Source organism: Elephas maximus, chromosome 19, assembly GCF_024166365.1.
Source record: "Elephas maximus indicus isolate mEleMax1 chromosome 19, mEleMax1 primary haplotype, whole genome shotgun sequence".
In the NCBI taxonomy this organism is placed as follows: Eukaryota; Metazoa; Chordata; class Mammalia; order Proboscidea; family Elephantidae; genus Elephas; species Elephas maximus.
The window spans coordinates 34,915,927-34,939,544 of record NC_064837.1 but is presented as its reverse complement, the minus strand read 5'-3'; the positions used below and the strand labels follow the sequence as shown (position 1 = coordinate 34,939,544).

General features: G+C 39.2%; 2 protein-coding genes across 6 annotated transcripts in view; both read right to left on the bottom strand.

The window, feature by feature from the left end:
• TRIM37 (tripartite motif containing 37) overlaps positions 1–3,025 on the bottom strand; it is a 137,621-nt gene extending 134,596 nt beyond the window's left edge. For all 3 annotated transcript variants that reach the window (XM_049861205.1, XM_049861206.1, XM_049861204.1), the window contains exons 1-2: positions 2,549–3,025; positions 721–822 (exon numbers count right to left, since the gene is read on the bottom strand). In XM_049861205.1, coding sequence (XP_049717162.1) covers positions 721–822; positions 2,549–2,569 — 123 coding nt within the window. In that variant the 5' untranslated portion in view covers positions 2,570–3,025. The remainder of the gene's footprint in view (positions 1–720; positions 823–2,548) is intronic.
• A 3,500-nt stretch (positions 3,026–6,525) lies between these two features.
• The window catches only part of SKA2 (spindle and kinetochore associated complex subunit 2), a 30,879-nt gene continuing 13,786 nt past the window's right edge, over positions 6,526–23,618 (bottom strand). For 2 of the 3 annotated variants that reach the window (XM_049861210.1, XM_049861211.1), the window contains 3 exons: positions 18,510–18,596; positions 14,611–14,787; positions 6,526–7,280 (listed from right to left, as the gene is read on the bottom strand). In XM_049861210.1, the coding sequence (XP_049717167.1) occupies positions 7,212–7,280; positions 14,611–14,787; positions 18,510–18,596 (333 nt within the window). In that variant the 3' untranslated portion in view covers positions 6,526–7,211. The other variant, XM_049861212.1, reaches the window with a different exon arrangement.

The following is a 23,618-nucleotide window of genomic DNA, read 5'->3' as shown; positions in this document are numbered from 1 at the left end:
AGAGTAATGGCAGGGCAGTTTTCAGTTGTGCTCTGCAAATGTGCTGTTGGACCGCCGCCCCCCCCCCCCACAACCTTCAACAGTAATAGGTTCTTCTGTTTTACATCTTGTGCTTCCTGATAATTTTGTTTGAGAGGTTCACCTAGTTTTATATTTTAAAATCACTGGATTACATTTATCTCTAATGTTTCTTCTAACTATCCGATTTTATTCTTTATCTTTGAATACCCACTTTCTCCCTCTTCCCCAAATATGTAAAAACTCCCCCTCTTCTGAGCCCTGCAGCATTTTGTTGGTGCCTCTTCTATGAAACTACACACACCTCAACAGAACACAAAAGTCCATTTTCTCAATCAGGCCTACGCTCCTTCAGAGTGTCACTTGTCATAGTAATCCTCAAATAACCCCAAGCACAATGTGAGCACTTAATATTTGTTAAATGTGCAGTGAATTTAATAACATAAATATATTAAAATCTTGGTGGGCTTTTAGGTTCCAGAGGTACCTAGGTATCGCGGACATTTCACGGCTGTGTTATCGCCTGATGTTTACTCATCTCCATAGCGCTAAGCAATACACATTGATGGTGTTCCTATTAAGGAACATTCTGCTCAAGAAACATTTAAAAAGGGCACAAATATAAAAGAAGGAAAAAGGTTAATTTTTACAATATTTCCTATATATACGTTAAATGCATGTGAAAAAAGAAATACAACTTACCCTGATACAGCTGAAACAACAAAGCTTGGAACAATGAGGACACAGGCGTGCATCCCTCAACTTCTCCATACAAATGAAACATCGGAAAACCTCAGCAATGCTCTGACAATAATAAAAGATGTAGGTCCACCAGATTAGGCTACTGAATCAGAAGTAAAAAGCATACTTAGAATAATTCACTGAACATTTATATATTTCAGACTAATAACATCTCAGACTTTACTATATTCCACATCAGGGTTTGGTTAGTCAAGGTCCAGGGTATCCTAGAACATCTCCTGGAAAAAGTGCTTCCTTTTTTTTTTGCAAGCTTCACAATAATTCTATTCTAAAGCAAGGATATAAAATGCAAACATAGATTCATGCATAAATATTTTCACTGAAACATTAATTATAACGGTAAAAATCTGGCTATGGCCCAAATGTCGAAACATCAGAGTACTGATTAAGTAAATTATGGCAGTTATACATGGAATATGATACAGTTACAAGTAATATTTCTCAAGTTATTTAATGACACATAAAAACACAGGAAAAAAGCAGCCTATATGACTGAATGCACAACACAACCGCCTTACTTATTCTGCAATTTTACCAAAGGGGATAAATGACTTATATAATTTCAAAAAAAAGAAAGCCTTTTTAAGACACTTATCCTAAGGGGGCAGTGTACTCTGTTCGAGAAAGAAGCCAACTCATAATGGAGAAACACAAATTTCTGCCCTGATGCTGCAACCAACTAGCTACTTATTTGAGCCTGAGATTCTGACCCTATCGAAAATTTTGGTGGCAGTTTTGAGGCTTTAAAAAGGAAAACAAAAAGTTATATAATCTGAAGAAACAGTATTATCTTTGCAAGCCTCAGACCAACGCAGGAAGTAACTTAAGTTATAAAAAGAAAACAGATATAATTAAATGCACTTTAATTACATTTTGGTTTTTTTTTTTTTTTGACATTTATTTTTACTCCACTCCAGGAACATTAAACCCTTCTATAACCAAGGTGAGTTCACAAACGCTTCATAATACTTTCACGTGAGAAATTAACAAGAAAATTACTCATGAATGCAATCATGACTCTGCAGGCCTGAAAAGAACCTGTGAGATTCAGATTCTGTAACTGGCTGCAGGGTGGACAATAAGACCGTTGGGTGAACTAGTCTCAAGTGGGCAGTCTACTGGCTTCAGAGCGCCTAGGCACAGAGTTGACGTTACTTAAAAACAAGGATTTAGTTATCTTTGTATTCGGAAGATTAAAAATGGGCAAGGTCTACATATAACTATGTTAGATAAACGGAATCTTAATATTTCTGGCCTTTTTTAAATATTCGAACCATTTGAAATCACTACTTAACTGGAGAGTCAGATATAAACAGAATAGTTTGCCCTAAAAACTACAAATTGGATAGTACGAATATATCCTCACTCAATCAAGGAAGGGCAGAAGAGTCTGCAAAATGTACCGCTGAGGTGGAAAGGTGATTATCCATTCGGAAGATTTGGATCCATGCATGAACTAGTACTCCCAAGAACCGGTGGCCAGTCCATCTGATGAATCTGCAATTTTGCTCTGCACAGGCTGTAGTTTGCCAATACCCTGTAGGGCTGAACACCAGTGCCAAGGCATCCTTGAAAACGCCAGGATACGCACCACCTGACTGCAGAAAGGTCTGAGCTTAAGGCATCCGGAGGGCTGCAGAACGAGTACCGCCCCTTCGCACCGGGCCAGCCCTCTCCTAAGCAGCAGCAGCGGGGTACACACTGGAATCCAGAACGCTCATCCGATGGCGGGGACAGACCAACCACCACCCTCCTCAAAGCCCCTCACCTCCACGCTCTGTTCGTCCATTGCCTCCGGCTCTCGGTGGGGCCCTCGGAGACCCGCGGAGTCCGTGGTTTGACCTGTTAGGCACCGGCCCGAGGTCGCCAGGTCAGATCCGCCGCGGAGAACAGCCCGACGCCCACGTCAGGAGGCTCCTACGACCGCCCCAGCTGCGCGCCCCATAGCTCCGGGTTCGGCGCCGGCTACCCCCACTTCGCCATTTTTATTCGCGCGCCTGCCCCGGGGCGCAGGGGGAGGGCGAGCGGTAGCGACAGCTCCTTCTTTCTGGCTCAGCCGCCCGCCAGAGACAGCGAGTGAACCTCGGCCCACGTGACGCGGGCGCGCGCGTATCGAACCGCGGCTAGAGCATGGCGGCGCTAGTCTCAAGCGAAGAAATCGCCGCAAGGAATTCGCAAACACCAACCGTAACCAGGGCAGCTGCAGGCGCGGCCGCACGGGGTGGAGCGGCGCGCATGCGCACTAGCCGGTATGGGCGGGGAGGCGAAGAGAGGCGGGTGCTTAGTTCCCGCGGTTTGCGGACGCACACGAGAGTTGACGGCTAGCTGCTGCAGGGTTGCGTGCCTGGGCCCCAGGGCGCGGCCAGCCGGGGGCGTGGCAGTTTGTCGCGCCCCGCCCCCCAGAGGGGCGGTGCTCCGTGGGTCTCAAACTGTTGAGCGCCAAAGATGGGATCCAGCTGAAAAAATGAAGTGATGGAAAAACTCGCGGGCTCCGGAGCCACACCCCTAAACATTCGGATCCGTGATTCTAGGGTTGTGGGACCAGGAAATCCGGATTTTCAACCAACACTCCCGATGATTTAGCTGTAGGTGCTCTGTGGCTGCATTTTGAGAAACCCTGGGGCAGATTTGTAGCTAATGATCTTCTCTGGGACGCGAAGTCCTAAGGTTTTTAAGACTTCTGCCCCACCTACATGGAGCCCTGGTGGCGCAGTGGTAAGAGTACTAGGCTGGTAACTGATTTGAAAAGGTCTGTGATTTGAACCCACCAGCCGCTCTATGTGGTAGAAAGATGTGACAGTCTGCTTCCATGAAGGTTATATCCTTGGAAACCCCATGAGAGCAGTTCTACTCTGTCCTATAGGGTCATTGTGAATCGTAATGGACTGGATGGGCAATGGGTTTGGTTGGGCCCCACCTACTGCACCAAAAGAAGTTGGAAAGCACCAGATTCTGAAGCCTAAAGAGAGGTGTCCTTTCCCATCTGAAGAGGGTGTGGGGCCACAGACTGAAGATTTCAGACCCACACCCCACCGCACCCTTCAGATCTTGCGATTTGAGTTTAGCTGTTGCCATGGGAACTAAGGAAAAGGTGAAAAAGCTTTCCTGTAACTAGGGTCTGCTTTCTACAAATTTCTGGCAGAAGAAATGTTTAAAGATCGAAAGAATTGAAAGTGTGAGGCAAAGGGCATGAACTGAATTCTTAATTTTAAGCTAGTTTTCCTTTTCTGATTTGTTGCAAACATCTATTTATTACACTTAACCCAACCTAGAGTGCACATGTAGAAAATTAGCAATAATCTAGGAGGAAGTCATTGAATACCAGGCATTTTTAGTGGGCAGCAGCAATTTTTTTTTTTTAACCCTATGAGCCATGGACAAAGATATAATTTAGGAAGATTAATCGAGGATTGAAAACTTCTTTCACTGAAAATTACTTTTGGTCTTGGAACTAGAGCTGTTGGTTGTACAATATTGTGAATACACTATATGCCACTGACTTGTACATTAGAAATATGGAAACTGACACCCACAACTGACAAGTGGCAGATAAGTGCTCCTCCAAATTCAGTTTTTTGTTATTAGGTGCCATGGAATTGGCTCCGACTCATAGCAACCTTATGTATAACAGAACAAAACATTGCCCCACCCTGTACCATCCTCGTTGCTATGTTTGAGCCACTGTGTCAATCCATCTCATTGAGGGTCTCGCTCTTTTTTTGCAACCCTCTACAACTCTTCTTCAGTCTTCCTTATTCATTCTCCAGCTTTCACATGCATATGATGCGATTGAAAATACCATGGCTTCGGTCAGGCGCACCTTAGTCTTCAGGGTGACACCTTTGCTCTTCAACACTTTGAAGAGGTCCTTTGCAGCAGATTTACCCAATGCAACGCGTCTTTTGATTCCTTGACTGCTGCTTCCATGGCTGTTGATTGTGGATCCAAGTAAAATGAAATCCTTGACAACTTCAATGAATAAGGAAGACCGAAGAAGAGCTGACACCTTTGAATTGTTGTGTTGGTGTTGGCGAAGAATACTGAATATACCATGGACTGCCAAAAGAACGAACAAATCTGTCTTGGAAGAAGTGTGGCCAGAATGCTCCTTAGAGGCAAGGATGGCGAGACTGCATCTGACATACTTTGGACATGTTGTCAGGAGGGATCAGTCCCTGGAGAAGGACATCATGCTTGGCAGAGTACAGGGTCAGCGGGAAAGAGGAAGACCCTCAACAGGATGGACTGACACAGTGGCTGCAACAATGAGCTCAAGCATAACAACGATTGAGGATGGCGCAGGACCGGGCAGTGTTTCGTTCTGTTGTGCATAGGGTCACTATGAGTTGGAACTGACTCGACGGCACCTAACAACAACAACAACTTTACAAAGCTTGATGTCTTTCTCCTGCAATTGCGCCTTTGTAAACAAGACAAAGTCTCGCCTGCCTCACTTCTCAGGAGCTTTCTGGCTGTACTTCCTCCAAGACAGATTTTTTCATTTTTCTGACAGTCCATGGCATATTTGACATTCTTCACCAGTACCACAATTCGAATGTGTCAATTCTTCTTTGGTGTTCCTTTTTCATTGCCCACCTTTCGCGCACACGAGGCAACTGAAAATACCATGGCTTGGACACCTGTAAAAAGCTGAATTGGCTAAAGTTGTATAATAGATGTATTTACAACAACGACCAAAAAAAAAAAAAAAATGGAGCTGCTGAGGCTGCTTATGTACAGCCAAAAACCTCATAGGATTTGGTTCCTTGGTTTGGAGGTTTAGAGTCATGGTTTCATGGGACATCCCAGTTAACTGGCCTAAGAAAATGTTTAGTGCTTCTGCTCTGACTCCTCCTTTATTGGGTAGTGCCTGGGATCTTAAAAGCTTGCAAGCTGCCATCCAAGGCACAATTGGTCTCTCTTCACTTGGAGCAACAGAGAAATGACAGTCAGAAATAGGAGGACATAGAACATATGGCTAATTGCTTCTGTGAACAACTGCCCCTTTGCCATGAGGCCAGAAGTGCATGGTGCCCAGCTACCATTACTGAACATTCTGATCGAAAACTCCATAGAAGAATCCGGAACAAAATGGGGAAAATCCAGAACAGAATTTCAAATTCTCATGGACTCCAGACTTTCTGGAGCCATGCAGGGTAGATGAACCCCTGAAACTATTGCCCTGAGATAATCTTTAATCCGTAAAACAAAAATATCCCCTGACGTCATCTTAAAACCTAACAATAGTTTAGCTTAACTAGTAAAAAAGATCTGCCTTTTTTAAGAACTATCTATATGGGATCAAATTGGTAACAGCAACTCAAAAGATTAGATGGGAACCTTAGGGGACAGTGACTCTCAGAAAAAGCAGGTGAGAATCGTTGCACAGCTTGAAGAATATTATCAGTGTCACTGAATTGTACATGTGGAAAGTGTTGAACTGGGGTACGTTTTGCTGTGTATATTCTCAACAACAACCAAATAAATAAAATTTAGAAAATACCATGGCTTGCATCAGACACACCTCAGTCATCAGAATGACGTCTTTGCTTTGTCATACTTTAAAGGAGTCTTCTGCAGCAGATTTAGCCAACGTAATACAGTGTTTGATTTCTTGACTGCTGCTTCATGAGCACTGATTGTTGATCTGAGAAGAAATCCTCGACAAGTTCAATTTCTTTGCCATTTATCATCTATTATTAGCTTTCACATATTACAATAACATAGGATGAAGGACAACAAAGGTAGTATTGGAATACAACATGGACATTTTAATGTAGCATTTGAAAACAGCTCATGCTGCTCAACATTAGCAAGCAGAAGGAACAGGAAAAGAATAAACAAAAGTGAGGCTGTCACAGAGAAGCAAGCTGATTACATTAGTTAGGTTTCGTGGGAGACTATAAGACACGTATTGGGTGCTAACAGTCTCACCATAATGTAATCACATCTGCAATCAACATTTTAAAAAATGAAAACATATATATAGATATATGATACATAATATAAAACATAAATATTTTGTCTTTTATTTTGAAAGCATGCTCACTCACATTTTGACTAACTGACAGTACATAAAAGAGTCTTTTACAATAGGCCAGGACATCTGCATTATACATCTCGATCATACAAAAAGAAAACAGATGCAAAATAGTTTAAAGGGATTTTCTTGCCTAAAATTATAAGACTAAGTGGGAATATATTTTTTTAATCCATTTATTCCTCTTCCATCTTTCTGGCTGAGCTTTATTCAGATAATATCTGCCTTTCTTCTTACATTCTCCACTATTGTGAAAGGCATCACTATCCAGTCATTCACCCAAACCTCACCAGCCCCCTACCTCTAATCAGCAAGTGTTAATAAGACATTTCCTAAATTTCTCTGAAACTGATCTCTTCTCTGTTAGAGTTCCCTTTCCAAATCCATGCCTTCATAAGTCTGGCATGTGAGCTTTTAATTGCTTTTCTGCAGTTTCCTCTTCTTCAGTCAGTGGTAACAACTAGAAAAACAAATGACAAAATCTTTAGTTCGAAACCTTTAAAGACTGGTGAATTAATTTAATTAACTTTGACTTTGGCACACCAACAAATATTTCTATAAGCTTATACCATGTACTGATCACAAATTTAGAAAGGCAGGGGGAAAACAGACATTTGGCTATCTATACACAAGGTACTACAAAGTTTGAGTTTTCAAGGAACTTGCAATTAAGTTGAAGAAACAAGACCAAGAAATGAAACAATGTAAGGACTATAATTTGTTAACCAAAGAAATCATGTTTGAGTGCCACATTGTAAAAGTATTATGAAAACAAAAAAGAGATTGTGAATAAAAATTGTCTGGAAGTTTTCCCAGAGAAGCAGACACTTGGGCTAAATTTTGGAGGATAATTAAGATGCTTTCAGCTGCAAGTAATAACACAACTTAAAAGTGGCTTTAAGGAAGTTTATTATCATTGCACAGTAAATTCCGAAGAAGGGGAGATTCAGAGTTGGTTTATTCAGCAGCTCAACAAAGTAAGGCTTTGGTTTTTCCATCTTACAGCTCTGATATCCTTGATGGTGACTTTATCCTCAAGCTGACAGCAAAACGGCTCTAGCAGCGCTAGGCATCACATCTATACACAACATTCAAAGGAAGAAAAAGAACTTTCTCTTCCCAGCAGTAAGGAAACTCTCCCTAGTTACCCACTTCCAGACTTTCCATCCTTGCATGACATAGGGTTACAAGTCCATTCCTGAACCAATGTTGGTTAAAGGAAAATCCATTCCCCTTGCCAATCAGGTACATCCTTGGAGCTGAGGACGGAGTCTGCTTCACCTCAGGCATATGGCTGTGACAGAAAGCATGCATCTGAAGAAGTCAGTGCTCTGATAAGCAGCAAGGGAGAAGAGATGTTGAGAAAGCAAACAGCCAACAATATCCACTAAAAGTAGGTAGAAGCAAAAGCACAGAGAAAGAAGGGAAGTGGTAAGCAACTTTCACAGAGTACCAACAAACAGGCTGGCTAAAATAAAGGTTTATATGAGAAAATAACAGGAGCCACAAACTGAAGAGTCACTCGAGTAGTTACAAATCTGCCTAACTATATAGGTCATCTCTAAAGAGACTGCCAAATCTGGAACAACTCAGACCTACAGAATCAGAATCTCTAGGGCAGCACTGACCAAGAGAACTTTCCATGATGCTGAAAATATTCTACCCAGTTGGTACCAAAGGAACTAAAAAAAAAAATCTTTTTTAATTGTACTTTAGATGAAGGTTTACAAAACAAACTAGCTTCTCATTAAACAGTTAGTACACGTATGGTTTTATGACATTGGTTAACAACCCCACAATGTGTCGACACCCTCCCTTCTCAGTCTTGGGTTCCCTATTACCAGCTTTCCTGTCCCCCTCCTGCCTTCCAGTCCTTGCCCCTGGGCTGGTGTGCCCCTTTAGTCTTGTTTTGATTTATGGGCCTATCTAATCTTTGGATGAAGGGTGAACCTCAGGAGTGACTACAAACTAAAAATTTTAAGTATTATAAAACTTTAATTTAATTTTAAATTTATATAGCCATATGTGAGGAGCCCTGGTGACACAGTGGTTAAGACCTTGGCTCCTAATCAAAAGGTCAGCAGTCTGAATCCACCAGCTGCTCCTTGGGAACTCTATGGCGCAGTTCTACTCTGTGCTATAGGGTCGCTGTGAGTTGGAATCAACCAAAAAACAATGGGTTTGGAGTTTTAATAGCCATATGTGACTATTCGACAGCCCAGCTCTAGGTGAAGAGCTCAAGTACCTACATGATTCAGATATGCAGACAGTTTTGGCAACTACTAAACAAGCCCATATTTGACCAAAATGTTTGCATGGATAAAATGAAAGACAATCATATGCCTTTGTTGTTGTTGTTAGGTGCTGTCAAGTTGGTTCCAACTCATAGTGACCCTATGTACCACAGAACGAAACACTGCCCAGTCCTGTGCCATCCTTACAATTGTTGTTATGCCCAAGGCCATTGTTGCAGTGACTGTGTCATCCATCTCACTGAGGGTCTTTCTTTTTTTCTGCTGACCCTGTACTTTACCAAGCATGATGTCCTTCTCCAGGGACTGATACCTCCTGACAACATGTCCAAAGTGTATAAGATGCAGTCTCACCACCCTTGCTTCTAAGGAGCATTCTGGTTATACTTCTTCCAAGACATGTGCCTTACTACAACTCAAATATTTTCCTCTTCTACCCTTAAAAAAAGGAAATGGGATTATTCTGGCAAGAATTGTTTGTTCTCCATGAATCCATGTTGCTGCATGTAATTACAGTTCAAGAGTTTTCAGGCCATCTGTTCAATAAAACTTCAAAGAATTTTTCCAGAGATTAAGGTCAAGTTAACCATTCTAAAGTCTGTAGAACTGTTTTGTTTTGTTTCCCTTTACTCAAAGGTTTTGGAGTTCCAATGGAATACTACACAATTTTGAATGCTTTTATTTTCTATTTTTTGCTATATTTCTGTTTTGCTGTTTCTTGTTATTTTTGGGGGGGGGGGTGGTTAGGTCCCATCATGGATTGAATTATGTTCCCCCAAAATTCATGTAAACTTGGCTAGGCCATGATTCCCAGTATTGTGCCGTCGTGCTCCATTTTGCGATCTGATGTAATTATGTGTTGTAAATCCTAGCCTCCATGCCTGTGGTTATGGCGCTATTTGGGAGTGAATTGTCCATTATGTTAGGAAACCTGGTGGTGTAGTGGTTAAGAGTTAGCCTGCTAACCAAAAGTTTGGCAGTTTGAATCTACCGGGCACTCCTTAGAAACCCTATGGGGCAGTTCTGCTCTGTCCTATAGGGTCACTATGAGTTGGAATCAACTTGACAGCAATGGGTTTGGTTTTTTTAGTTTGTCCATTATGTTAATGAGCCATGATTTAAAAAAAAAAAAAAATTGTTAATGAGCCATGATTAGGTTATGTTAATGAGGATTAGGGTAGGATACACCACTCTCGCTTGAGTCACACCTATCTTACAAGAGGTAAAAGGAGAGAGAAGTGAGCAGAGAGGAGGGACTTCCTACCACCAAGAAAGAAGAGCCAAGAGTGGAGCAGAGCATGTCCTTTGGACCCAGGATCCCTATGCTGAGAAATTCCTAGACCCAGGGGAAGACTGATGACAAGGACCTTCACCCAAAGCCAATAAAGAGAGAAAGCTTTTCCCTGGGGGTGGTGCTCTGAATTCGGACTCCTAGCCTCAGGAACTGTGTAATTACATATACTTCTGTAATTAAGTATACTTAAACATCAGTGTCTTCATATCAACTAAGAAAGATGAAGAAATCTGTGTGTATACCCTTGCTCACACCTCTTTCTCTGTTCTCACTGCCTTATTTATTATTTAATATTATCAATTCAGTGCTTCTCAAAATACATGTTCCTACCCTTCCACATGGAAAACCACTCTCATTAATAAAGATCGTTACAAGATAATACCCAAACAGTTTTACTTTCTGTTTACTTTCTCTTGTCTATAAACAAAGCACTATTTGCCCTAAGCACATTCATCCCTCTCTTGTTCTTCATGCTCCCAAAATAACTTTAAAGGACCTTTTGGTTATTTTAGAAAATTTCGGAGGCCTCAGCTCAATCTGGCCTTCGGCTTTCCTAACTATTCTCACAGGTCTGTCCCTGTGACTGATGTACACCTTTTTATACTTGATATTCCTTTACAAAGTCTATCTACCTTGAATGTCTTTTGAACTCTAGGCTCATAGAGCTGTTTGGTTATAGACATGGTTACATAATCCAAGACAGCACACCTCTTCATTAACCATGTCAAGACCACATGCTTGCCTTAAAGTAAGAGGAGAAAAGAGTATCAGCTACTATGCTTTAGGGAATCAAGAAAGTCTCATTTCTTTTCTCGTTTTTTTGTTCACTCAAGAAATATTTATTGATAGGTGCTATGGGACATATAATAATGACTCAGGCACAGATACTACCCATAAGGAGCTTACGGTATAGTAGGGGAGACAGAACACATAAATAATATGGATACATGGTCAGAGTTACGTTTCTGTAAGATGACTCTAATATTGTGTATAAAGTAGGCTGGGGGGTGAGAAGAGAAGCTGAGAGGCTATTAAAATTACCAAGGTGAGGAGGAAAGAGATGTGAAAGATTGTTGAGGTAGAACTGACAGGACTTAGCTGGAGACTGGATGAGGGAAGTAAGAAAAAGGGAAGACAGAAGACTCAGACTTGTTGCATGAGTGAGTGATGACATGAACTGATACAATGGGGGTGTAGTTTGTGAAAAAAAGCACACAAAATTCTTCTGCACAGAAACGAAGTGCCTGGAATATACTAGGCACAATCAGAAAGAAATGGCTAATTATCCGGACCAGGAATGGCAGTACCTCAAAGTAAGCAGTCTTCCTCCTTCCTCTGTCTACCCCTCCCCCAAAATCTCCTTCACTGAAATGTCATAGTGCATAAAATTTACTGATTTAAGGCCTATTTCCAGGAATGCCCCCCTCGTAAGAATGAAAACGGAAATGCACTAAGTGATTCAACTCAATGAGTCATCACTTAAGGCCACTTTAGTATAAGTCACTGTACCTTCTGGTGGACTACCGGTATTAATCCCCCAGTCCCGTACTCTAACTTTACAGCTTACAGTCTAATAAGGTAGTAAAATACAGCCAGGTAATTCTAACTCTAGGCTGAACGTGTAAGTTATGTGCTATGATAAAGGTATAAAGTGCTCTAGGAACACATAAGAAACTCTCATTTCTATCTGTCAATTCAGCAAATTGACTGTAAAATTTCAAAATGCAAATTACTGAGCGTTTATCTTTCAGAGCAACACTCAGAATGAAAACTATGCAAATCCAACATATCAACTAAAAGTATTATCCACAATTGGAACCTTTATCCATTGCTAGTGGGAATGCAAAACGGTACAGCCGTTGCAAAAAACAGTAGGGCAGTTCTTCAGATAAGTAAAAACAGAAGTACAATACAACCCAGCAATTCCACTCCTAAGTATATACCCAAGAGATTTGAAAGCAGAGACTTGCACAGATGCTTATACACCAATATTCATTGCACCACTATTCACAATAGCCAAAAGGTAGAAACAACCTAAATGCCCATCAATGGATGAATAGACAAAATGTGGCAGATACAAACAATGGAATGCTACTCAGCCAGGAAGAAATGAAGTCTTGATAAACGAAGTCTTGAATGAAATAAGTCAATCACAAAAAGACAAATATCGTATGACCTCACTTATATAAAAAGACAAGAACAAGCAAATATATAGAGACCAAAGTTTATTAGTGGTTACTAGGGCTAGAGGTAGAGGGAACAGAGGGGTGTTTGTTTATGCAGCGCTTAGTTTCAGTTTAAGTACTGGAAAAATCACACTGATTAAGGGTAGAGTTACACAGGTGATTAATGTATTTGCTTTCAGTAAGTTGTAAACCTGTAAAAAGTCGAACTGGCAAAAGTTGTGTGATAGATGTATTTATAATAACAACCAAAAAAAAAAAAAAAAGAGTAGCTGCTGAGGCTGCTTAGGTACAACCAAATACCTCATGGGATTTCATTCCTTCATTGGGAGGCTTAAGGGTCATGGTTTCATGGGACGTTCCAATTAATTGGCCTCTGTTTAGTGTCTCTGTTCTACCTCCTCGTTCACTGCGTAGTACCTGGGGCTTTAAAAGCCTGCAAGAGCCCATCCAAGGTACAACAATCGGTCTCTATTCACCTGGAGCAACAGAGGAAGAAGGAGAATCAGGAATAGGAGGAGAAAATGGAATAGATGGCTAATTGTCTACATGAACAACTGCCCCTTTGCCATGAGACCAGAAGAACTGGAGGGTGCCCAGCTACCATTACTGAATATTTTGATCTAAGGTTCTATAGAAGACTCTGATCAAAAGGAGAAAAATACAGAATAGAATTATAAATTCTTACGGAATCCAGATTTTCTGGAGCCACTGAGGCTGGATGAATTCCCAGAACTATTGCCCTGAGATAGTCTTTAAAACTTAAACCAAAAATATCCTTTGAAGTCTTCTTAAAACCAAATCATAGATTAGCTAAACTAGTAAAAGATGTCTGCCTAGAGTAGTATGCTCTTCTAAGATCTATCTATATGCGATCAAACTGACAACAGCAACTTGAAAGATTAGATAGGAAACTTAGGGGGCAGTGAGTTTGTTAATGGAGGAGGAACAACTCTGAAAGGGAGGGTGAAAATGGTTGCACAACTTGAAGAATGTAATCAATGTCACTGAATTGTACATGTAGAAATTGTTGAATTGGTGTATGTTCTGTTGTATATATTCTCAACCACAACAAAAAAAAAAATAATATAAATCACTAACTAAATAGTAGACAGGCGTTAACTTTGGTGAAGGGAAAGACAACATACAATATAGGGGAAGTCAGCACAACTTGACCAAGGCAAAGTCATGGAAGCTTCCTACATATTGAGACACCTTAAAGGACCAAGTTACTGGGACTGAGGGCTGGGGACCATGGTCTTAGGGGACATCCAGATCAATTGGCTTAACATATCTCATAAAGAAAATGTTCTACATCCCACTTTATTGAGTAGCGTCTGAGGTCTTATAAAGCTTGTGAGTGGCCATCTAAGACACATCTATTGATCCCATCACCTCCAAAGCAAAAGAGACTAAAGAAAACCAAAGACACAAGAAAATATCACTCCAAAGGATGGATGGACCACAGGAACCATAGCCTCCACCAGCCCGAGCCCAGGAGAACTAGATGGTACCTGGCTACCACTACTGACCCCTCTGACAGGGATCACAATAGATGGTCCCAGACAGAGCAGGAGAAAAAATGTAGAACAAAATTCAAAGTCACAAAGAAAGACCAGACTTACTGGTTTGACAGAGACTGGAGGAACCGAGACTATATCCCCCAGACACCTTGCTAACTCAGAACTGAAACCACTCCAGAAATCTACCTTTCAGCCAAAGATTAGACAGCCCTATAAAACAAATAATAACACATGTGAGGAACACACTTCTTAGTTCAATCAAGTGTATGAGACCAAATGGACTACACCTGCCCAAGAGCAAAGACAAGATGACAGGAAGGGACAGGAAAACCAGACGAACAGACACGGGTAAACTGAGGTAAAGAGGGAGAGTTCTGACACATTGCAAGGATTGTAATCAATGTCACAAAACAATCTGTGCATAAATTTTTGAATGAGAAACTAATTTGCTTTGTAATCTTTCACCTAAAGAACAATAAATAAATAGAAAAGAAATGGTAAAAAAATATACATATATTTAAAAAAATGAAAACTTTACCTCCAGCTCAATTAGCTTTCGTAGTTCTTGTATCATGGTCATAGTCTTATTCAAAGTAACACAAATGTGGTCCTTAGTCTTTTTCTGTTCAACAGCAATTGGTTTAAAGCGTGTATGCAAAGTCTGATATCGAGACTTTATTGCTGACAGTTCCTTCAAGAGTGTAACTGGATTTTTCTACAATAGAAAAAAAGTTAATATATATTAGCTCGTGAAAGGAAAAGTAAATCTTTTAAGATATAAATATACACAGCATATTCTATCATCTGTTTAATCAACACTGCTGAGTATTTAATTACGAGAAAGTCTACGCAACTATGCACCAGAATATGGGAAATGGGGATGAAAGACAGACATATAAGACCTAGATCCTATTCTCAAGGACTTTATAGTCTAGGTACAGAAATAAACCACAAAAAAAATCAGCAGGGTTGTACAGCAAATAAGGCCACTTTAGACATACAACATTTGATGGATAGTTCAGTCATTAATCATACAGTATTTCTGAAATATAATTCTAAAGGCTATTTAGAAGATCATAAAAGGCATTTGAATTTGCTCTTAAAGAACACAAAAAACTTCAAAGCACTTATAAAATTCTTAAACACATTGTTGTGGGTTGAATTATGTCCTTATAAAAGGGAAATTGAGGCACAGAGAGAACACAGTATGAATCCAGAGGCTGGAGTAATGGCTCTACAAGGCAAGAAATGCCAAGCAATGCAGCAATGTCCAGGAGTTAGGAGAGGGATACAGAACAGATTCTTCCCCAGAGCCTTCAGAAGGACTATGGCCTTACCAACAACTTGATTTTGGATTTGTAGCCTCCTGAACTGTGAGGGAATAAATTTCTGTTGTTTTAAGCCACAAACTAATACATGCAGTATCATGGGGACATAATATATACTATCCCCATGAGTATATACTAATACCATGTGTTACAGGGTATAACTACTCCATAGGGTTTTCTTGGCTGTAATCTTTAGGAAAGCAGTTCACCAGGCCTCTATTCCACAGAGCTGCTGGTGGGTTCGAACTGTTAACCTTTAGATTAGCACCTGATTGCAAACCATTTGCACTACCCAAGCACATTACATGTATTAATTAATTTTATCCTCTCTCAAACTGTAGACAGTAATATTTCCACTTTACAGATGAGGAAACTAAAGTACAAGAGGTTAACTGTCTTTCCTAAGATCATGATAGTAGTAAAAGGCAGAACTGGGATTTGAATTAGAACAGACTGCATTCAGGAAATCAACAGATACTTCAAACCAGGAAAAAAGAAAAGAAAAGTAGCAACATAAACATATTATTTAGAAATATAGAGGTAGGTCAAGAAGCTGAAATAAAGCAGTGGCCCCCTTGGGGGTGGGAGACTGTAAAGCAAAGCTTTATAGTTCCGTAGCTTTTCAAATTGTATATATATGAATTACTTTGGTAAAAAAATTAAAGTTGGGAGGAAAATTGGTGTGAGAGAAGAAAACAGCAAGTGTAAGGTGACAATGAATCACGTAAGTATAAATGACTTTAGGTAACTGGACTAGAGCTCAGTAGTGAAGTGCCCAGAGACCAATGAATTTCCCAACAATAAATTTATACTGAAAAAAAATGAGGCAAGAACTAATCCTTGATAATCTCCCAAAATTAGGAAAAGGAAGAGTTGGAGAAATAAGCATAAAAAATAAACAGCAAGTGAGCTAAAAAAAAATATAAGAGTAGTATACGGTAAACCACATTACATGTTTTTGTGACACTAACTGGATCTAATAAGACTGATATGGAAGCAGTTGATTCAGGATAGCTTAAATGTCCCAATTATGGCTACACTGTGATCAGGACTTAGCACCATACCACAAAGGAAAAAACTATTACGCACATAGCCTAGAAAAATACTGATTTGTTTGAATGACTGGCTCCTTGGGAGCCACTATATTCTTTTATTGGTGTTTGGAAACTGTGCTGTACTCTATTTAATTCTGTGCCTACAACACTTTAATTCATTTTAGGGCTATGATTTATCATAAGTGGGTGATAAAAGGTCCTAAGTATACACAAGAAATGTTCTGCTAATGAAAGTGCTAGTGATGAGGGAAAAGAAAAGTCAATACTCTTGAGCAAAAAGCTCAACTTAATTCTTTTGAAAGAAACAAAAGGAAAAATGCTGTTAGTTGTGCTACTAAACAGGGAAAATGCTGGTAAGATATAACAAAATTATCTTTCTGAAACAAATAAGGGAGAACATAGTAACAGGAACTTGTAGTCTATTTTATGTTTATATCTACATATATCCTAGTCAAAAAGGTTGACTTTTATGCTGAATAACTGATAGTCTCTCGATCAAAAATGGTAGCTAAATAAAATTCTATGTATGTACGTGGGAGTGAGAACACAGACACACAAACACACATTACAGTGCTTGACATATGGTAATGCTCAATGGATGTTTACCACCCTACCACCATGTAAAGGTATTAATGGTTACTTCCACTGGTTTTTTATTTTCCTGTTCCTTGATACACATATAATCATTAGCACTAATGTTGCACAGATCTATAAAGATTAAGATTATGGTTTTGCTCCCAAGTGTAATACACAAAAGGAGAAAAAAGAAGAGATTTTCTTGAAGTTACTGGATAAATGTTACAGGTATAATCACACAACAGAGCTATTACCAAAAAAATTGTAGAAGAGAAAAATGACTGTAGGTAGAACAAATATGAGAGACAGAAGGCAGAGGAAAAGTGGAAGCACCATATGAGATAGTCTTCCACGAAGTACTTGAAAGATACTGACTCAGTTGAGTACTCTGGCCAGCCATTAGGTGACCACTGGGCCAGAATTGGTTGGTTGCTGTTCAGTCAGAAAGAAGAGGAAAAGTCAAGTCAAGTCAGTTAAAGAGCTCAAACTGCACACTCATAGAATTCTGGCATTTTATAAAATAAACAGTAAAAACTGAACATTCATGTTTCCCAAATTTTATATAAAATGTCACTTTGACTCATACTTCCACCCAATCTAAAACTTTTTTCAATTTCATACAATTTTTTTTAAACTGTAAAATATATTGCTTGTCTGCTGGCAAATGCTACCAAAGATAAACATTAATTATTTAAGTGCTAAATTAATATTAACAGACAATCCTTAAAAATAATTTCCATTTAGCCTCATAGGCATATGTACTTGTAGTTATGATTTCATGGCATATTAACAGTTAACATTGCTAATCAACTAAACATAGAATAACTACATAATTTTAAGCAGAAATCACAGTTCATATCATACAATTAAATTAGTAGTATATCATCATCTTCCACAGAGAATATGATGAATGCCAGAACTTCTCTCCCCAAACTCAAGAATGACTGCCATAGAAAACCAAACCCAAACCCGTTCCCACAGACTAGATTCCGACTCATAGTGACCCTATAGGACAGAGTAAAACTGCCCCACAAGGTTTCCAAGGCTGTAATCTTAATGGAAGCAGGCTGCCACATCTTTCTCCTACAGAGGCTTGTCAGTCCAAACCACCAACCTTTTGTTAGCTGCCGAGCACTTAACCACTGTGCTACCAGGCCTTCTTTCTACTGCCCTAAAAAAGAGGTATTTATATTCTCTCTCAGAATTTCAGAGACTTCCACAGTGGTTTGTACCTCTGGACTCAATGATTCTCATTTTAAGGTTAAAAAAAAAAGCACCCACAAATTTCCCTGGCTGTGGATACAATATCTTTAGCATGCTATGACCAAGCTTTTAACACAACAATAAGATTTTAAGATCCTATAAACTTAGTACTTAATAATATAAATGTTTGCTATTCATTTAATACTGTTAGATATACCATCAAAAAATTTTACTATAAAATATTCAGTTAAAAAGACATTTGTTTTGCAGATTACCGTGCCAGCTGAATCCGGATGATTGTTCTTGATTTCATATTCCAGCCTATACAGAATGCAATCCAGATCAGAATCAGCTTTCTGGAACTAAAGATCAGCACAAATCATTATTCTGTGAACCAAAAGGCATATTAATAGCACTTTGACATATTAATAACACTATGATTATTCTTTCCTTTCCCTTTATATTTTTTAGGATGTTAATAATAAATATGAGACATATGCTCATTTTTAAAATGTAGAAATAAAAAAGCATACAAAACTTCTGTCATCCATAATCCCTATCCTCTAGTAAAAATTAAAAAAAAAAACTGCCTAATCTTTTGAAATAATATATTCCAGTCATTTCTTTATGAATCACTCTTACATTCTGAGCTAAAATTAAGATACTAAGTAGCCACTCTTATATGTCAATACGAAAAACTAATAATGACTTCATGAATTCCCTAGGGTCGGGTGACAGTCAGACAGTGTTTTTTCTACCTCTGACAGGAAATATGTTTTCAAGTCAAAACACAGAACAAGTTGATTTTCAGGGGTACTCACTGTTACCATTATTTACAATCCCATTAACCAAAAGAGCTACATACATATGCCACAGAGACCAAAATTATGAGGGGTTTAGAGTCACAAATTATACAAGGAAAAAAAAAAGAACTACCTAAGGTAAATAACCCATAGCAGTCTAAATAATCCCAGTGTTGAACCTAGGTCCTAGGAGGGGACCTTGATCCGTAATAGACCTCTAAGGAAGAGGAAAAAAACAACTGCCACAAGCCATCAAGGATATAACTGAAATGGAGTAAAAAGCGACATGTTAAAATCAATATTTGGAATACAATGCAGTTATTGAACATGATGGTATACAAAGATTAACAACTACGCTGTGGAGGGCTTTCACTTTTAACTTTATATTTCTGTGGTACTTGTACTAAGTAGTTATTATTTGTTAAACACAGAAACTAATAGCACTGGGTATGGTACGACTCCTTTGTGTAAAATATGTGTACACATACAAAAGTTAGAAAGGACATATATCTGAGTGTTTAAAGTGGCTTATTTCTAGTGTGGAATTACTGATAAATTATTCTTCATTGTTAGAAACTCTGCATCTCTGACATGGTCTTATACCACATAATACCTTGAATTTATCAGGGAAACAACTCTGGTCCTTAGGGATTATTACTGAAGGCAAACATGACTTCCTCAGAAATGGCCTCCCCTTCCTAGGCCTATGAACTTCAGCTCTGGACTAAACATTGCTTCTTAAGGATTTGAAGCCTTAGTGGGGAAGGTAGAAACCGAAAGGAAAAAAAACTGTAAATAGTAGTTCTCAGGTTTAATAAGAAACAATTCACAGATAACTTTGATTATGTAAACATTAAAGCAAGGGCCCTATTCTGGAATGCAGAGTAAAAGAAAATGGCTCTGAGAAGTTAAAATGCTTCTAAGGTCAGAAGCTATCATTGAACAGGATTTCAGAAATAGATGAACTAAAGATCCCATCAGCAATAACTTATCTCATCATTGCACTAAATTACAATGGAATACCTTGCAATTAATAAAATTCTACTTTTAAAACCAAAAATTTTTAGGGTAGATAAAGGAGGAAAGAGAAAGCCAGTTTTTATTTTAAAAATATTTTCCAAAAGTCAGTATCAGATTTCCATCTCTAACTGCAAGGGGTTGCTGTAAGCCAGAAAAATAAACGTTGAGTACTTAACTACAAACTGTGTTTAAAATGTTTTCCAAAAATGGAGGCTTATCATTTGTCATGTTGAACACTAATGACCAAAGACAAGACAAGTTGTAGGATGACATCAAGGACATCACACATGAAAAAAAGCAAAAGGTCATTAAAAAGATAGGAAAGAAAGAAAAGGCCAAAACTGATGTCAGAAGAAACTCTGAAACTTGCTCTTGAATGTAGAGTAGCTAAAGTAAATGGAAGAAATGAGGAAGTAAAAGAGCTGAACAGAAGATTTCAAAGAGTAGCTTGAGAAGACAAAGTATTACAATGACACATGCAAAGACGTGGAGTTAGAAAACCAAAAGGGAAGAACACGCTCGGCATTTCTCAAGCTGAAAGAACTGAAGAAAAAATTCAAGCCTTGAGCTGCAACATTGAAGGATTCTTGGGGAAAATATTGAATGACACAGGAAGCATCAAAAGATGATGGAAGGAATACACAGAATCACTGTACAAAAAAGAATTGTTGACATTAAAATATTTCAGGAGGGAGCATATGATCAAGAACCGATAGCTTTTAAGAAAGAAGTCCGAGCTGCACTGAAGGCATTTATGAAAAACAAGGCTCCAGGAATTGATGGAATACCAATTGAGATGTTTCAACAAACGATGCAATGCTGGAAGTACTCACTTGTCTATGCCAAGAAATGTGGAAGATAGCCACCTGGCCAAACAACTGGAAGAGATCTATATTTGTGCCGTTCCAAAGAAAGGATTTCCAACAGAATGCAGCAATTACTGAACAATATCATTAATATCACACACAGTCAAATTCTACTGAAGATAATTCAAAAATGGTTGCAGCAGTAACATCAACAGAGAACTGCCAGGAATCCAAGCCCAATTCAAAAGAGGATAGGGAACAAGGGATATCATTGCTGCCCTAAGATGCATCTTGGCTGAGAGCAGAGAATACCAGAAAGATGTTTACCTGTGTTTTACTAACTATGCAAGGGCATTCAACTGTGTAGATCACAAGAAATTATGGATAATTGTGAAGAATGAGAATTTCAGAACACTTAACTGTGCTCATGAGGAATCTGCACAAAGGCCAAGAGGCGGTCTTTTGAACAAACGAAGGGATACTGCATAGTTTAACATCAGGAATGGTGTGTGTCAGGGTTGTATCATTCCACTATACTTATTCAATCTGTATGCTGAGCAAATAATCCAAGAAACTGGACGATAAGAAGATTGGGGCATCAGGATAGGAGGAAGACTCATTAACAATCTGAGATATGCAGATGACACAACCTTGCTTGCTGAAAGCAAAGAGGACTCGAAGCACTTACAGATGAAGATCAAAGACTACAGCCTTCAGTGTAGATTATGCCTCAACAAAAATCCTTATAACTGGATCAATAAGCAACATCATGATAAACGGAAAAAAATATTGAAGTTGTCAAGGATTTCATTTTACTTAGATGCACAATCAATACTCATGGAAGCAGCAGATGAGAAATCAAATGATGTATTGCACTGGGCAAATTTGCTGGAAAAGACCTCTTTAAAGCGTTAAAAAGCAAAGGTGTCACTTTGAAGACTAAGATGCGCCTGACCCAAGACATTGTATTTCTGATTGCGTCATATGCACGTGAAAGTCGGACAATGAACAAGGAAGACTGAAGAATTGACGCCTTTGAATTATAGTGTTAGTGAGAATATTGAATATACCGTGGACTGCTAGAGAACGAACAAATCTGTCTCAGAAGAATTTCAGCCAGAATGCTCCTTAGAAGCAAGGATGGCAAGACTTTGTCTCATGTACTCTGGACATGATATCAGGAAGGACCAGTCCCTGGAGAAGGACATCATGCTTGGGAGAGGGTCATCGAAAAAGAGGAAGACCCTTAAGGACATAGATTGACAAAGTGGCTGCAACAATGGGCTCAAACACAGCAACGACTGTGAGGATGGCACAGGACTGGACAGTGTTTCCTCCTGTTGTAGACAGGGTCTCTATGAGTTGGAATCCACTTGACAGCAATTTTTTTTTTTTAAGCCTGTTCATAGGAGCCCTGGTGGTTCAGTGGTTAAGACCTCAGCTGCTAACCAAAAAGGTCAGCAGTTCGAATCCACCAGCCACTCCTTAGAAATCCTATGGGGCAGTTCTACTCTGTCCTATAGGGTTGCTATGAGTTGGAACTGACTCGATATCAGGGGGTTTAGTTATGAAACAGCAATTCTTGAGCCCGTCTGTGTTTTTTAACTTAATATCTTAGTTCTGCTTATAGTTTAACTAGAATAATCCCACAGTCCTTTCAACAATGTCTTCTTTTCAAAAAGAGTGGTTTTGGCTACCACTTCCTGTGATACTTGTATTAATCATCAAATGGTACCAAAAAGAAGTGGTTCCTGCTTTTAAGTAACTTAAAATTAGTAAGATTCCAAAGTGTTCTCTTTCAATCAGTGGTAGGCAAGAGCCAGCTAAGTTTTCAAGATTTTTTGCAAGCCAGTTGTTAAACACAGCCATCATTAAAAACTAAATTACACAAATTTGCTATTTAATAAATCATTAAAAACCAAGATAATAAACCAAACCCGTTGCAGTCAAGTCGATTCTGACTCATGACACACACGTGTATCAGAGCAGACCTGTAGTCCATAGGATATTCAATGGTTGTAATCTTACAGAAGCAGATTGCCAGGCCTTTCTTCAGAGGTGCCACTGGGTGGATTCAAACCACCAACCTTTCAGTTAGGAGCCAAGCTCAAACCATTTGCACCACCAAGAGATACTACATATTCAAAAATCATCACATCCTAATCATTTTACTATTACCTAAGTCCTTGAGGTTATTTACGTCTATTGTATCTGTACAGTAGAAATACTGTATAACGGTGTGCTACTATGGGTTTCCTCCCAACTCTACTTGCAATGGCATCATGCTGGTAGCTTGAAATTGACCAGAGGGGAAGTTTTTACACCATGGAAATTGGCTAGGGAATAAGCAGGTGACTAAAAAGGAAAAAGGATATCAATGTAATGTTTAGAGAGAGAAAAACAATTTTAAGATTCTCTGATCTGAACCCTTCACTTTACAAATGAGGAAATAAGCTAAGTTACTTGCCTCTAGCTCTATTTTCATTACACCAAGTATGTTATATAGTTAGACCAAAGTTATACATGACATCATGAAGCCCTGGTGGCACAACATTTAAGCATTTGGCTGCTAACCCACAGGCTGGTGATTCGAACCCACCCAGAAGCTCCACAGAAGACCTGGCAATCTGTTTCCATAAGAATTATAGCCAAAAAAAAAAAAAAAACTCTATGTGGCAATTGTACTTTGTCACATGGGGTCAGTATGAGTTAAAAATCGGCTCAAGAGCACCTAACAATACATGACATCAAAGCA